We start from the raw sequence: 16,793 nt of genomic DNA, 5'->3' as shown, positions 1-16,793 counted from the left end.
TCTTGATTCATATAATTGTTCAACTCAATAAGGCAGAAATTTGATAAATTTTCTCTTCACATCAGCTCATTTTATATTCTTTATCACACATTTGTATAAGCCAGATAAATGATGAAACTGTGGTCATGTGTCAGCCTACAATCAAGGACTGTGGAACAAGGGAAAAGACACACAGGATAAAATACATTCCATACCTGTATAACCCTCTTGGCAGTTGCAGATTATTTCTAAATTCCAAGAATTCTGGTAACAGGAATGGGCAAAATATTGATTACTTGAAGGAACATCAGGACACTGACAAGGAAGACATGGTTTTCCAGAGAGAGGATTTCCGTAGTAACCATCAATGCACCTATTAAGAAAATTTCCTTAGAGATAGATCAAAATATGTACCTGAGAAGTATTTGCACAAGCAAACACAATCATAATTCTGCCTTAAGAAAATGTGATCCAAAAATGTAATAAATTAGAGAATGACTATTTACTTTGCTAAAAGATTCTTCATTTTACAAATATATTCATTGTAGAGTCCTTTAAATATTGTGCTTTACAAGTGTCTCAATTTCAAAAATTTTCATTACATGCCGCTTTTTTAGGAATATGCAATATACATGGCCATGGTTCAAAAAGAGCACTAAACTTGGCATTGGAAGACCTGGGCTCAAATTCCACCAGACACTTACTCTGGGCAAATCATTTAACTTTTCTAAGCCTCAGATTCTTCACCTGTCAAAGGGGGATAATAACTCTGATCACGTACCTACCTTACAGGGTTGTTGTGGAGAAAGCACTTTGTAAATGGTAAATCCTTATATCAATGTGAGCTATTATTATAAAGAGAGGCAGCATAGTATAGCATATAAAAAGATGGACTTAAAGTCAGAAAGATTGGGGCTCAAAACCTGCCTCTGAATGTAATGACTGTGTAACCCTGGCCAAGTCACTTAAGCTGAGCACTCTAAACAACTCTCTAAGACTTTAAGTTGCAGAAAAGGTACCAGTTTGCATTGGTAAAGGGAATTTCCTCATCTGAGAGATTCTCATACCAATTAAATCATAGATCCAGGCCCTATCTTTATTGTTATAAAGCAAAGTATTTTGATAGGATCATTAATATATGTATATATACATACACATATATCTATATTTTTATCTAATCTTTCTTTTATATAGCAAAGTCTAACACAATTCCTTGCCCACAGTTGTTTGCTCAGTAAATGTTTATTGATTTGAATGGTGGACTAGTGGACTGCCAAAAACCTCTAGAACAGGTGTTTTAAACTCTGTACTGTTGAGTAAGTAAATATCTACTCAGTGATCTTTCAGAGAAGTTACTCAGTTACTCAAAGGCAAAATGAAACAGATGCTTTTCCCAGTTTGTCCCAATTCTATACCTTTCACAATTATGTCCAGCTGTAAATCCTCTGCAGTTGAAGCATGATCCAGTCTCTGGGTCACAAAGTTCTGTAAACCCATTGCAGGGACAAGGTTGGCAGTTGGGAAATCCAAAATAACCAGCCGAGCACTGATCACAGTGGCGACCTTCGATGTCTCTGTGGCAGGAGCACTGCCCTGTCACCTGATCACACATGGTGCTCTTGGAGCCTTGAGGATGGCATTCGCAGGCTAGATAAAGCAAAGAAACAATGTGCCGAGTAGTCTCACTCGCTGCTTTCTTTTTTGTGGAGAAGAACAATGGGGCACAGGCAGAGAAAAATAATTTTGTAATCAAAATGAGTAACAATTGTTGAAGCTTAAAGTCTTAACAAAGTGCTTTATACAAAGCCGGCATCCAATACCTTTTGATTCAGCAAAAGAAAACGAAAAAAAAAAAAAAAACCAAGTTTCTTATGACTTAAAATTTCCCTTAGGTAATCCAAGTTAATCAATTTTTCTAGGTATTTTATTTTTCTTTGCACTGAAAAATCTTAATGAATGTTATATATGAATAAGCCTTCTAGGAAGATTTCAATTTACATCCAAATTTTCCAGGTTGGTATAGGAGGGTGCTTACTTTTTTATTTTCATTTTTTCATTTTTTGGGGGGGGTGACTGAAAAATCACTCGAATCTCCTGTCTGGAGCTGTATTTTCTTTGTATCTCCAGCACTTAACACGGTGCCTGACATATGCTTTTTGACTGACTGAGTGAATTTCCACACATGCAAATGAAACAATTCTTCATTTGATGAAATGACATTTGAAGAATATGATTGTTTGACTCAGGTAAGTTTATTGTGTAACAGTCATTATAATAGAGCTTGTGAGGGTGCCTAAATCACTACAGACTCCAGAGAGTTGTATTTCTTCCCGTCTTGGAAAAAGACAGAACTGGTATCATGTGACAGGTATCTGAGGGCAAGGTTTTCTGCTACAGTGGTGGTTTTTAAATGTCTCTGGAGAGAGACACAGTAACAGAATGAAAGAGAGTAAGAGGGAGCTGCAGCAGCAGTAGTAGCAGATATTGGACACTTTTGGGAAGGCTTCACCTAAGTTTTGTGTATTGGCTCAAGCTTTTTTCTTTCCAGGGCATATTGCTTAGTTTATTAAGAAAATTCAGCAGGGGGCCAAGGAATTATGCCTATTTGGAAAAATCACTGGAACAATGGTGAATTTACCCTTTTATTCTCCTTTCTATTTTATTGTCACATGCATATAATTGGTGGTATCATTGAGTATTAAGTGTTTCTCTGTTACATTAAATTTTGTTTGCTGGTTATTTCATTTTTTTTAAACAATAGATTTCTACAGAAAAACAAGAATATACGTAGAGTGTGATTAAGAGTGTCATTGGACCTGTGGATAATTGATTATACCAAATTCAACTGCTGAGAGACCAACCCAACAGCCTGGAAGTCAAGAGACTGCCCAGGGGTGCAGAGTATTTTATGAATTTTATTTATTATTTGTATTTTCTAAGCTTTCCAACTGACAAGGAAAGGAAGCCACATGAAACTAGGAACTTTTCCATAGACTTCATAATCTAATTTCATTATCACCAAGTAAACATGTGGCTCTGTACCAGGGACACCTGGGTTTTCTTCATCCTTCCTCCACCCCCTACCCTGAAGGTGAGATAGGAAAGGAGGAATAGAAGTAGAGCCCTCAAGAAATGGTCATACCCTGAACAAGGCTTTGTGGGTGGAGATTCGATCAGGGACAATGAATTCTACCCACTCCCCAAAGGGAAAAGGATAAAAAAAACTATTCATCCAAACTGTCCTCAGTGACTTTTGCCAGGCATCAATTGGATAGAAAGTTCTACCTAAGTAGAAAATTACCAGAAGAGTACACCAACTCCCTGAATCATTTACTCATGCTCTTACTACCTCAAAGGGGAATTTAACTAACTGAAGTTCTTAGATAGACTCTGGTGTAAATTACAATAGAGACCAATGTTCCTTCAAAGTTTTTAAAGCTTTTAACAGAGAGCTATGTTTTATAATTATTTAGTCAAGCAATATTTATTGAGTGTAGGGGAAACACAAAAATGAAGAAAAAAACAATCCTTGCCTTCAAGGAGCTTAAAGTCTAGTAGAGTTTACATTCATATACTTCTTCATTCCTCTCCAAACTGCACTCTTGACTCTCTGGACTGTCTCTACAATGCCCTAGAAACCTGTTCACTTTGGAAGCTCACGCCATCTCTGGATTTCACACACTGGAAGTACCTTTCCCCCTTTAGCTTCTCCCTGTGATTGGCTTGGTTTCTCCAAGAACCTCCATTTTAAGGAAGAGTCCCAAGCCAGCAATGTCTTCATTCTTTTTGAGGCTGTGCTCCTGACTCTCCCAGACTTTTTCTATAATGCTTTTTTTCTTTAAAGACTTTTTCTACACATCTCTTCCCTTCCCCACGTTGGAGGGTGCTGACAATATTTGCAGGCCTTTGACGAAATGAGCAATGGTCTCATGCCAGTATTCCAGGGTCACCATTCCATTTACTCACTGCCAATTGGGCTTTGTATCGGTTCCCTAACAGCTGAGGTAGCCAGTCAGTAAGTCAATAAGCATATATTACATGCCTACTATGTGCCAAGCACTGTGTTAAGTGCTAGGGATACAAAGAAAGGCAAAAGACAGTCTTTTCCTTCAAGGAGCTCATGATTAAATGTAGATCTAACAAGTAAAAAATATGGACAAATAAACTATGTACAGGATAAATAGGAAATAATTAACAGAGAGGGAAGGTCTCTCATAGTCTTGTTTGTGGAGTTTGCTTTGAGTACAAACATTCCTAGTTACAAGTCTCTAGTCAAATAAAATTGAAATTTGACTAATGAAGCTAGCTTATATGTGTAATTTAGTTCACTCTTACCTAAATCACCCATCTCACTTTAAAAAAAAGACAATTCCTAAAATATTCAACTACACTTTGACTGTATTTGATTCAAAATGTGTGTGTGTGTGTGTGTGTGTGTGTGTGTGTGTGTGTGAGGTGTTAGGCATGATTTTTAACACTTATCCTTTGGTACTTACAGTGACAACCATGGTGTCCCAAACCATAGGCTCCCTCAGAACATTGATCACAGCAGCGCCCTACAACGTGGGCTTTACATTGACACTGGCCTCCCAGTTTGCTGCAGCTTGACCCTATGGAACCCTTAGGGTGACACTGGCATGCTGTAAGCAAAAAGAAAGGAGAGGGAGGCAGTGAGGAAAAGAATCATCGGGGCTCTTCTTGGGGTGATTTTAAATGAGATCCACAAACTCCTGAGCAGGTGCAAACTATGCAGGAATTAGGCCTGCATCAGCCAAGTTCTGGATCTCAAGGAACAGAAACAAAATCATATCTACCTTTCATCTAACTATAGCCTTTATTGACAATATACTAGCACCAATGGAGTTTTCCTTCACTCACAAAGGATGCAAGGAAACATGGTTTTCTGTTTCACCATCATTCTTGAATTCCAGTCTTGGTCTGGTTCTGGAAAATGAAACTATGCCCAGAACCATGACCCAGCAGACAGAGCCTGGAGTCAAGAGGACCTGAGTTCACATACGGCCTTACATGTTTTACTAGCTGTATGGGAAGAGGCAAGTTCTCTAAGTCTCAGTTTCCTTATTTGTAAAAAATGGGGATAATGATAGCATTTACCTATCAGGGTTGTTGTGAGGATAAAATGAGATAATATTTGTAAAGTGCTTTGCAAACCTTAAAATGCTATACAAATGCTAGCTATTGTTATCATTCTTATCCAGACTAGAGACAGTGGCCTGAGGGAATTGCGGTCATATGGAGCTAGACCTTTGCCATCCTTGTTATCCTTAATGAGTCTGTCTTGGCCCTAATGCAGCATTTAAGCTCTGTGCCAAATTCAGAACTGATGGAACAATTGGCACGTCTTGCCTCAGTGGCTGTAAGACTTGAACTTGCCTTAGATGATAACAGTTGTCAACATCCATTTAGTGCTTTAACACTTGCAAAGCCCTTCATATCTATTATCTCTTCTGAAACTTGCAACAATTCTGAGAGGCAGGCACTATAGGTGTAACTATTTGCGTTTTACAGATGAGGAAACTCAAACTCAGGGAGGTTAAGTGACACACGCAGGGTCACCCAGCCAGTGTCATCTTCCTCCCTGTTGGAAGCTGGGTCTTTCTGACACCAGGTCCAGAACACCATCTACTATGCCATGCTGCCTCTCACACAGCCCATCTGACTTTCTGATCTGTTTCATTAATGACACGTATAAGGCAAAATTAGTATGAAGTGATAGTACAAGCTCCCTGATCATGAGGTGCTGGAATACAGCCAATTCATTAACACTGAAGCAGCATTTGATGCAACCAAATACTCAAGTTGACAAGTATGGTTAATAGAGTATGGAGATATTAAATAGAATAAAAAACCATTTATTAAGCATTCAGTCTATGCCACACAATATCTTAAGTATTGAGAACACAAATAGAAATTTGAGATAGTTCCTGCTCCCAATGAATATGTAATCTAACTGGAGGAGACAACACTTAAAGGAGCATTCATTTTTATAACAGATGGAAAGGCCAGGTAATGCTTGAGCAGGGGAAGGAGTAGGGCAGAAGGTAAGCCTGAAGGACATTCAGGAGTAATGGCAGAGCATGTGGCACCTTACCAGTCAGTCGATAAACATTTATTAAGCACCTACTATGTTCCAGGTACTCTGCTAAGCACTCGAAACACAAAGAAAGGAAAGAAGCAGACCCTGCTCTCAAGGACCTCACAATCTAATGGGGAAGACAACATACAAATAACTATGTAGAAACAAGCTATATACCAGATAAAATGGAAATAAAGAGAGAAAGCATTAGCATTAAGGAGGATTGGGAAAGGCTTCTGGCAGAAAGGGGGATTTTAGCTGGGAGTTGACTGAGGCCCTCAGAGCCAGGAGGCAGAGATGAGGAGGGAGAGCATTGTAGGCATGGCAGACAGCCAATGAAAATTCCTGGAGTCTGGAAATGGATTATCTAATGCAAAGAACAGCAAAGAGACCAATGTTACTGGATAACATAGTAAGAATGGAGCTGTAATAAGAATGGAAAAGGGGGAGCAGGTTTTGAAGGGCTTTGAACACCAAACAGAGGATAGTAGGTTCAAACGTTAGTGGGGAATGGGGCTCTGGGATATATACACCAAAGGTAAGGATATAGAGTCAAAATCCTGATAATTGAGTATTATGAATCTGGTGGGGACTAGTCAGTGGGGCAATGAGGACTGATTAGGGAAGAGATAGGGTCATAGCTTCACTCAGTGGTAGCAAATGGTCCTAGTCTGTCTTCCTGTTGCCCACTGGTGGGCTAGGGCCATTTGGTCAACATATGGGAATGTCCATGAACATAGTAGAAAGCAGGATTATAGGAACAAAGATTTAGGGCTGGAATGAAATAGAAATAATCTAGTTAAGCCTCTCCATTTAATAGATGAAGAAACCAAGGCTCAAAGAATCTACATGATTTACCCAAGGTGACCAAAGTAATAAATGGCAGAATTGGGATTAAAACCCAAGTCCTCTGCCCAAATCCAGTGTTTTCCCCCCAATGCACCAAATATTTGAATGACATAACTATTGGACATCTGTGGTAGAATGACTACTCATGAAGGATGGGGTAACTGACAGAAATAGATAAAAATATGATTTTAATTATAATTTATTAAAATATAAATTTCCTGTAATATATAACAAAACTATGATAATCACAGTTAAAATTTGGAAAGAGGCACATCAGTGGTCATGATTCCAAAGAATGGAAAGAATTAGGGGGGAAAATAATTTGTTAATTTATAAAAAATGCTTTGGATTTTGAAAGTGTTTAATATTATGTGGAACATACTTTTTTTTTTTAGCTATCAGAAGAAGTTGTCCCTGTACTTAATTTCCTCAAGGGATATTTGAAACCGCAGAGTTGGAAAGGATCTTAGAAGTTGTCTGGTCTAACTTGTCCCTTACCTTTGCACTTTCTCTAACAATTCATACCTAGCCTTCAAGACTTGATCCAAGATACCTTTAAAAAAACCAATTGAAAGCATATCAGATAAGAAACAAAAAGTAGGTAGAATTCCTTTGTTTTCAGGGATAGAACTCAGGGACTCATCAATAATTCTAGCTTTTTCTATCTGCAGGTCCCCTTCCATCTTAGGGGAAAGGGCCCTGTCTAATTAGCCTATATTAATCCCTCTTAGCTTCCTGTTTCAATTTCCTGCCCCCATGCCGAAAGTATCTATATAAAGATATCCAGAGATAATGCATTGTAATGGAAAGAATGTTTGGAAGTTAGGAGATATAGGTTCTAGTTTTGGCTCTAACATTAAGTATGACCGTGGGAAAGTTCCTTAACTTCTCTGGGTCTTATTTTTCTCTCCTTAAAATGAGAGAGTGGATTAGATGATCTCTAAGGTACCTTTTAACATGGATAGTTTACAGTTCTAAGAAAATAAACTCATGAGTGCAGGATTAAATATTGTTACCAATTAAGAATTTAAGACAAATTTATACACATTTGTATTATATGATGAAACTGCTTGTAGGTAATACTGGGCACACTGTGATGGGATGCATCCTCCAAAGCTGCTGAAAAATGGCTGAAGTAGGGAGTGAATTGCTGCTTCTTTATTTCTTCTTGGGTACTTATGAGACCTGGAATGTAGGAAGGGCATTGGTCTTTGAGTGGTTTGAGTGTGTGCAGAGATTGGCCATAGAGGTAAGCAAATGAGATTGTAGAGTACTTAGAGAAGAAATAGAGTAATTGTTGGAGAAGTCTGAGAGAAGTTGGGAGATGAGGCACAATGGGGGAAGATGATGGTACTTGGATGTTTAAGGATCTCTTTTCCCTATGTGGTCATTATTGGGTATGGGGGTGTCTGTGTCAGTCCAGGCTTCTCCTTACATGGCTGTGAGAATCAGCAATGGTGAAGCTATGAAATAACAGCTTGTGTAGCACTTCATATCTGAATGATACCAGATGAACTTGTTCCTATTTCCTATCTCTAGAACAGTTGAAGATCTGTAATTTAATTAGCATAATAAACTATGGCACACAACATATATAAAGTATTCCTGGGACATATAGATAGGATTTGTGCCTTTTTTAGATAGTTGGAGCTGTTGCTACAGAAATTCTACCTGCTCTCTCTTTCTAAAAATCACATCAAGATAACATTTAAGTAGAATCTATCAAACAAGTACTTACCAACTGCTCCATTGTGTATCCTAGCAGATATGCTAACTATAAGTCTTTCACACCAGTCAGGCAAAATTTGAGGATGTGGTTTGGAAGCAATTTCAATACAGTTGTTTAGTTGGTGTTCATCTAAATGTTGTTTGTTGCAGAAATTCTCTACTGAATCAATTTGGGGAATAAGGCCAAGCTTTTGATAAAAAAGAATTATAAATATATAATTAAAACATTCAACAATCTGTTGTTCTGGGTTCTATTAAGCATACAAATACTTACATGATTTGTTCAGCACTTTTTAGTATTTTAAACCAACCATTTCTACAATATATGCCAAATATAACACAATCAGTCTATAACGTGTCAATACTTCGAGGATATGTAATTTCATTGATTTGGGTGTTTCCTGTACCAATTAAGATATCTAAAATTTAACAGAGAGTCTTTGAGAGCTACTGTGACTAGATTTCATGGTAGACTGCAAAAATATTGTGCCATCTCAATATGACAACAAATACACAAATTGAACAAGAAGGACAACAAAGAAAAGATAAAAAGAATGAAACCTTTACAGGGAAAATCTCACAGGAAAGCTAACTTCCCAAAATGAAGAAATGAGTGGAAAAAAAAGAGGTCCAAATACATAGTATGAATAGAGACTATAAAATAAAACAAATTGAGGAGAAATATGCAGAAAGAAAGAACAAAGACTGCAATGGCTGTTCCTCTGGAGGTTTTTATACCATAAAAACTTTCAGAGATGAATAAAATAATAATGAGATATAAATATCTCATCATTTGAAGATAATATCTGCAAAACTTAATAAGATTGTTGAATAAAGAGTTCAGGAAGGTGATTATGAGAATTTTTAAGAAGTAGAAAATACAGTGAAAAATCTTAATGAAACAGTGGAATTCATGAGACTGGAGAGGGAAAAGAAGAATAAAAAATGAGGAGATGAAAGAAAAATCAACAAAATGAAACAAAAAGTGTCAAGATTGTAAGATACCTCAGATCTTCCCAAAGCAACAAAGTTAAAGCCTGGAACCTGGAGCCTGGATGCAATGGTCTAGAAATTATTGGCCTCTTAGGAAATATATGAAGAATGAAGGAATCTGAATATGATACTCCAGAAAATCATATAATAAGATGGCCCATAAATATTGACAATTGAGGGCAGAGTGCAAATCAAAAAAATCCAAGCTGACAAAGGAACCATTGGTTTGACTCACTCATAAACACGATAACCATGTTCCAGAGTTTCATTTTTAGGGAGTCTTGTAAGTATCCAGGAGGAAGCAACTTACATTTTAACAAGAACCAATTCAAATTGCATAAGGCTAATCAATGAAGACAAGAAATGAAGTACCTAGAATAAAACATACCAAGAAACTAACTGGCCTGTATGCTTGAGGTTATTTATCTACAAAACTGAGCATACTTCATTCTGGGTAAAGATGCTTCTTGAGTTCAGTCAGAAAACTTAATCCTTCCTAATAATAAAGTCAGAACTGGGCAGGACCTCACAAATTGTTCAACCAGATGAAATTTCAGGCAATTTAGAATTATTTTTAATAAAATAAGAATAACTGAAATTTATATAGCACCTTAATATTTTCAAAGCATTTTATTTCATTTGATCCTTACAACAGCCCTATTAGGTAGGTGTTATAGTTATTATTTTCTTCATTTTATATATGAGGATTTAAGTGACTTGCTTATAGTCATAAGTATCAGAGGCATAATCTGAACCAAGGTTTTCCTTCATCTAAATCCATCACTCTATCTCCAATATCATACTGCCTCTCAAAATGAAGGAATGAATGAAATAAATTGAGAAACTATGGTTTGGACTATGTAACTGTGAAATGGGTACATAACTGGTAAGAGGGTTATTTTTGAAGAATGGTTGATAATTTTTAAGCTTTAGGGAAGCTATCCAAAGGTAATTCTTAAGCAGAGGAATACTATTCAATCTTTCATTTTTAATTATCTTAAACTTTTATCAACGGCTAGAGTGAAATATTAAAGAGAATGTACTTATTATGCTGAATTATTGTCTTAAGTTAGTCATGAAGTACAGTGCACAGAGCAGCTCAGAAAGCAAGCCCATAAAACAGGTTCCAATTTGACAAAAACAAATCCTGAGAGAGAAGATGGTAGACACAAGAAGAAAAAATGAAATCACAGAATCAACTCTAACAATATAAGATCAAGATAGACTGGATACACATTTGCATGTAAGAAAAATGTTATGAGGGTCGTGATGAACCCTACAATACGAATGCTTTAGTACAGCATTTTCTTTTTCAGGAGAGAGGGAAATAAAATTGACACATAAACAAGAATATAGTTCTTTAACTTCCACTAATGGGTTCTATGATACCTCATCATTACATTGTGATCATCTGGGCTTTCTAAAGGCTATACCAGTGTAACTGAAGCTCTGGCAGGCTCTATTAAGCTGGAAAGGGTGTGGATATTGGTCTGGTGATGGTCTGTCATCCCAAGACCAGCTTGGCTAAGTACAAAATAGATCATCATCAGAAGGTTGCCTGCAGCTGATGACTTCTTTTTTCAGACACAGCAACTCATGATGACCTTTTACAAGGTGGTAGAAAAATTGTGTTCTGTGCTAGATCATGATGTCATAGCTTCAGAGCTGAAAGGGAACTTAGAGATCATCTAGTCCAAACTCCTGAAATTATAGATGAGGAAACTGAAGTCAAGGGAGGTTAAATGACTTGTACAATCTAATATTAGTAATAAGTAGCAGAAATAGGATTTGAATCCAGTTCTTCCAATTTAAAATCCAGTGCCCTTTCTGAAGGGAGTACATACATCAATACACTGCACATACATACATACACTGAAGGGAGTACATACGTCAATGAAGTCACAGGTGTTTAAAGTATCAAAACAAATATGATTAAGTCAGCTCTTGGTAATCTGTGCTAATGGTGGGGAGAAGTGACCTGGAAAATTAAATGTAATTTAGATTTAGATGTGGGATGTATTATATAACTTTTTCTCCAGAACATTTAATTTCCAAATAATGTTTGCTTAGGTTAATATTAAATCAAATTCCTTCCAACATACAATACCGACAGCAGGGTAAAATAGTATCCATACAATTATCTAAACTTGAAATGGGGTACCCTAGGAGGCAATGGGATTTTCTTTCCTCTACGTCTTCAAACAAAGGTTGGATGTCAACTTGTGTGTTAAGATGCTTAGACATAGATTAGACTAAATGGATTTTGAGGAGCTTCTTATCCTGGGATTCTGTATGATTCATTCATTCATCCATTTTTTATGTATTCATAACAAAAATGTTTTTAAGCATACACTAGGTATAGAGTACCATGCTAAAATTAGGGGAAGATAAAAAGAGAAATAAGATGCTGGTCTCAAGGCGTTATCAATCTTTTAAGGATAATCTCAAGTGGGAGTTATGAACTGGTTCAACCATTTTGGAAAGCAGTTTGGTGAGGGCAACTGGGGTTAAGTGACTTGCCCAGAGTTACACTGCTAGTGAGTGTTATGTGTCTGAGGCTGGATTTGAACTTAGGTCCTCCTGACTCCAGGGCCAGTGCTCCATCCACTGTGCTACCTAGCTGCCTCCTGGAAAGCAATTTGGAATGAGATCCCCAAAGTTTCTAAATTGTGTATATCCTTTGATTTAGTGATACTACCAATAAGTCTATGCCCCAAAGAGGTCAAAGATAGAGGAAAGGATTCACATATACAAAAATATTTATAGCAGCTCTTTTTGTGATTGCAAAGAGCTGGACACTAAGTGGGTATCCATCAATCGAAGAAGGCTGAACAAATTACTATATGATATATGGATGTAAAGGAATATTTTTGTACTATTAGAAATGATAAAGGGGATGGTTTCAGAGAAATCTGGGAGGACTTGTTTGTTCTGATGCAGAGTGAAGGGAGCAGAACCTGGAGAGCAATTTATACAATAACAACAGCATTACAGACAAACAACTTTGAAGCACTTAAGAACTCTGATCAACACAAGTCATAATTTGAGAGGACCTCTGACAGAAAGGTGATAGACTTGGAATGCTAATCAAGACTTTTTTTTTTGTTATCCCAATGCTAAAATTTGTTTTGTTTGACTATACAAATTTATTACAAAGGGTTTGTTTTTCTTTCTTTCTTTCTTTCTTTTTTTTTTTTTGCTAGGCAATGGGGTTAAGTGACTTGCCCAGGGTCACACAGCTAGTAAGTGTTATGTGTCTTGAGGTCGGATTTGAACTCAGGTCCTCCTGAATCCAGGGCTGGTACTCTATCCACTGCACCACCTAGCTGCCCCTGTTTTTCTTTTTTTTTTTAATTAATTTTTTATTTTTTGATGTTAGAGGAGGGGGTAAGAAGGAGAAAAAATAGATTTCTGTTCACTGAAAAAAATATTTAAAAAAAAGATAGTCCTAATTGCCTAGGACTGTGCCTGGCACAGTGATTGATTGATTAAACAAGAGGAGGATGAGAGGGGGAAATCTACCAAGGCTTAAGAGTTCGTTTTTGTTTTTTATTTTTTTTTAACACTTCTCAAAATGTGAACTGTTTCGATTCATCACAATGCCTGGCATACAGCAACTGTTAATAAATCACTAATTTATTGATTCCCAGTACCAGACAGTTGGACTGAATGGCATTAAGGTCTTCTTCAACCCTTCTATTCTATATGACCACCATTTACCTTTTCTAATGACTTTCAGATTTATAGGTTTGCCAATTCAAGTCCATTCCTTGATTTATGAAGAGATGATAGTTTTATATTCTAAAACACTTTGTAGATACCAAACACATTTTTATAGCAATGTATATAAAATTAGCTTGGTGACAAATAACAAGTGTATGCTTTCTGGCTAATGGGCCAGAAGCTTGCCAAGATAAGGATTAGCCTTATAGAAGTAGCTTAGGCAGCTACATGGTGCAGTGGATAGAGTGCTTGGCCTGGAGTTACAAAGGCCTGAGTTTGAATCCTGCCTCAGATATTTACTAGCTATGTCAATTTACTTCTGTCAGCCTGTTTGCTCATTATTGCTATTATTATACTCTAAGGAAGAGAATAATAGCACCTACCTCACAGGGTTATTTTGAGGATTAAATGAGATGATATATAAAGCGCTTTGCAAACTTTAAAGTGCAATTTAAGTGATAGGGAAAAGGAGGAGGAAGAGGAAGAGGAGAAGGAAAAGAAGAAAAAGATTTAAACATAAGCAGAAGATTTAAACTTTTTTAGGGGTCAATATATCTAGACTTTGAATTATATCATTCCCTATTTCCCCCATAAATAATGATCTTCTAGATTACATATGTTAGACTAGTCTCCTTCCGTTTCATTCTGCTCTCTGCCCCAACTTTGTTCATCAACAGAAGCCCACTTGATGCTCTTCTGCAAAGAAGTCCAATAATAATGAACAGTGAGTTAGCAGATACTTTAGGGATCATCTGGCACACCCTTCTCATTTTACAGATGTAGAAACTGAGGCCCAGGGAGTAGGAACTTGCCTAATATCACCTCCCAATAACTGTTAGAACCAGGACTAGAACCTAGATCTATGAGTCAGCATGTTATAGCAGAGAGAGCATTTCAATTGGAGTCAGAAAACCTGGTTTTGAATCCAACCTTTGACACTCAGAGACAGCTAGGTGGCGCAGTGGATAGAGTACCAGGCCTGGATTAAGGAAGACTCCTCTTCCTGAGTTCAAATCTGACCTCAGACACTTACTAGCTGTATGACCCTGGGCAAGTCACTTAACCCTGTTTGCCTCAGTTTCCTCACCTGTAAAATGAGCTGGAGAAGGAATTGGCAAACTACTCCAGTATCTTTACTGAGAAAACTCCAAATGAGGACACAAAGAGTTGGATATGACTGAAAACAATTGAATATTTGACACTTAGTACCTTTGTAACCTCCGGCAAGTCATTGGGTCTCAGCTTCATCATCTTTTTAAAAAAAGATGTTATTGGAATATATGACTTCTGAGATCCGTTCCAGCTCTAATTTCATCGGCCTATGACAGGGATTTGAATCCTGACTCTGCCATTTACCACCTATGTGACCTTGGGCAAATCATTTTACTTGTTTGGGTCTCAGTTTCCTAACCTGTAAAAAAATTAATAATAGTATTGGACTAGATTACCTCTAAGGTCCCTTTCAGATCTAAAAATCTGTGATCTAATCTAATGTAGCACTGATCTATGTTAAATGTTCTTTCCAGTAGATCCTACTGGTTCCTTTGTGGAATCCGAATTTAGACATAGGAAAGTCAGTAAAGTATTTCTGTTTTTTTTTTACCTTAAACTTTGCTTTAATATAATTTTAATTTACTATAATCTCACTATAACTGTGCTCAAGTGCCATACCATATATTATCCTACAAATGAAAACCCATTATTATTAGGATATTTTCATAGTCTAAGGTATTAAAATAGTTGGGAATTAAAATAATTAAATTCTTTTGATTGGGGTATAAAATGGACCTGCCTAATGATGATTCTATAGCAATAAATATCATAACATAATTCTAGCCCATAATTGTTTTAAATTTATAAAGGATGGAACATATTCTCTCCACATATTCTATAAATAAACCTACCAAGGGAATCAGGTCCAAAGGAAACATCATTCATATGGTCACTTACCGAATCAATCAAAATATGTCCATGAGTCTGTGACTGAGAAAAATGAACATCTACAGAATACTGCATTTCTGGTTCTAGGCAGACTGGTGTGGCAAGAAGTGCAATTCTGTTCCAAAATTAATAAGACCCTGGATCAGTGATAGGCATCCTGGCTTACTATTATATAAAATTGTCATTCATTCATTTGATACCTCCCTTATTCATTTGACCAGCATTTATTAAACACCCACTACATGCAAGGCAGGGCAACTAGGTAGCGCATGGGATAGAGTGCTAAGTCTGGAGTCAAGAAGACTCATCTTCTTGAGTCCAAATACGACTTTGGGCACTTACTACTGTGTGAGCCTGGGAAAGTTGATTAACCCTGTTTGCCTCAGTTTCCTCATCTGTAAATGAGTTGGAGAAGGAAATGGCAAACCCATCCAGTATCTTTGCCAAGCAAACCCCAAACAGGGTCATGAAGAATCAGACATAACTGAAAAATGACTGAACAACACCAATGAATGCAAGATTCTATGAAGCTGGTATGTAGATTTTACTATGAAGAAAACCCAAAATATTTTTATATTAATTTATTTTTAGTTTTCAACATTCACTTCTGTAAGCATTTGAGTTTTAAATTTTCTCCCCCTCCTTTCCCACCCCCCTCCCCAAAATAGCATGCAATCTGATACAAGCTCTATAGATACACTCCTATTAAACATATTTTCACATTAATCGTAGAAAACCCAAAATATTTTCAATTAAAATGCATATCTAATATCTCCACAGTAGATATCCAATGGAATTTCCATTGATGTAACTTCTCTAGCTGTTAAAGGTAGAAGGGATAGTTCACACAGAAATTTCTGAAAATAGCCACCAAATAATCCTAAGTGTTCTCCTGGGATCTACATTCTGTCTCTATCACGAAGGAGAGGGCTACAGTATCTAGGACCGATGCAGATCTATTCTAGTGCACCTGGTTTATAACAGATTATAAAATCACCTTATCATGCTTTTCCATGGCTGCTTTCTCTCAATATGCCACATGGTAGTGTGTTGGAAACTGCTCCAATATATTAGGAGCACAACCAATATGCTGATATGTGGTGCTATCATATAAACAGAAGCTTAACTAAAAATTTTTGTGCTTGGGCAAGTCAAATGAGGGAGGAAAGAATACCATGAGGTTGTTGCTGGAAGGACAATGTATGTGGTAAATTGAAAGTAGGAGAAGGAGAGGCACAAGCTGGGAGCTTACCTGGGTGCAACCACTGGTAGGGAAAAAAGTTGGGATCTGGCAGCTTTTTATTTTTACCATGTTCAGGTATTTCTACACTGCAGAGGATCTACAAGTGTTAACAGTGCCCTCTACATTTTAGTGCCATGGGACAAAGCTCTAGTTGCCCTACTTTAGTTAGAGCCCTGCATATAGTCTTAGAGAATTAAAACAAGTTGATTTTCCATTCTTACAGGAATAGGATGGGACAAA

The 16,793-nt window shown here is 37.0% G+C and overlaps 1 protein-coding gene across 6 annotated transcripts in view; it reads right to left on the bottom strand.

The window, feature by feature from the left end:
* Positions 1-16,793, bottom strand: part of LAMB4 (laminin subunit beta 4) — a 155,658-nt gene that overhangs the window by 59,818 nt on the left and 79,047 nt on the right. For all 6 annotated transcript variants that reach the window (XM_027838868.1, XM_027838867.1, XM_027838872.1 and 3 more), the window contains 5 exons: positions 15,320-15,425; positions 8,664-8,841; positions 4,476-4,619; positions 1,395-1,626; positions 195-352 (listed from right to left, as the gene is read on the bottom strand). In XM_027838868.1, coding sequence (XP_027694669.1) covers positions 195-352; positions 1,395-1,626; positions 4,476-4,619; positions 8,664-8,841; positions 15,320-15,425 — 818 coding nt within the window. The remainder of the gene's footprint in view (positions 1-194; positions 353-1,394; positions 1,627-4,475; positions 4,620-8,663; positions 8,842-15,319; positions 15,426-16,793) is intronic.

This window comes from Vombatus ursinus, unplaced genomic scaffold, assembly GCF_900497805.2.
Source record: "Vombatus ursinus unplaced genomic scaffold, bare-nosed wombat genome assembly UNPS02014830.1, whole genome shotgun sequence".
NCBI classification, from domain to species: domain Eukaryota; kingdom Metazoa; phylum Chordata; class Mammalia; order Diprotodontia; family Vombatidae; genus Vombatus; species Vombatus ursinus.
The sequence above is the reverse complement of the archived record's forward strand: the minus strand, read 5'-3'. Positions and strand labels throughout refer to the sequence as shown.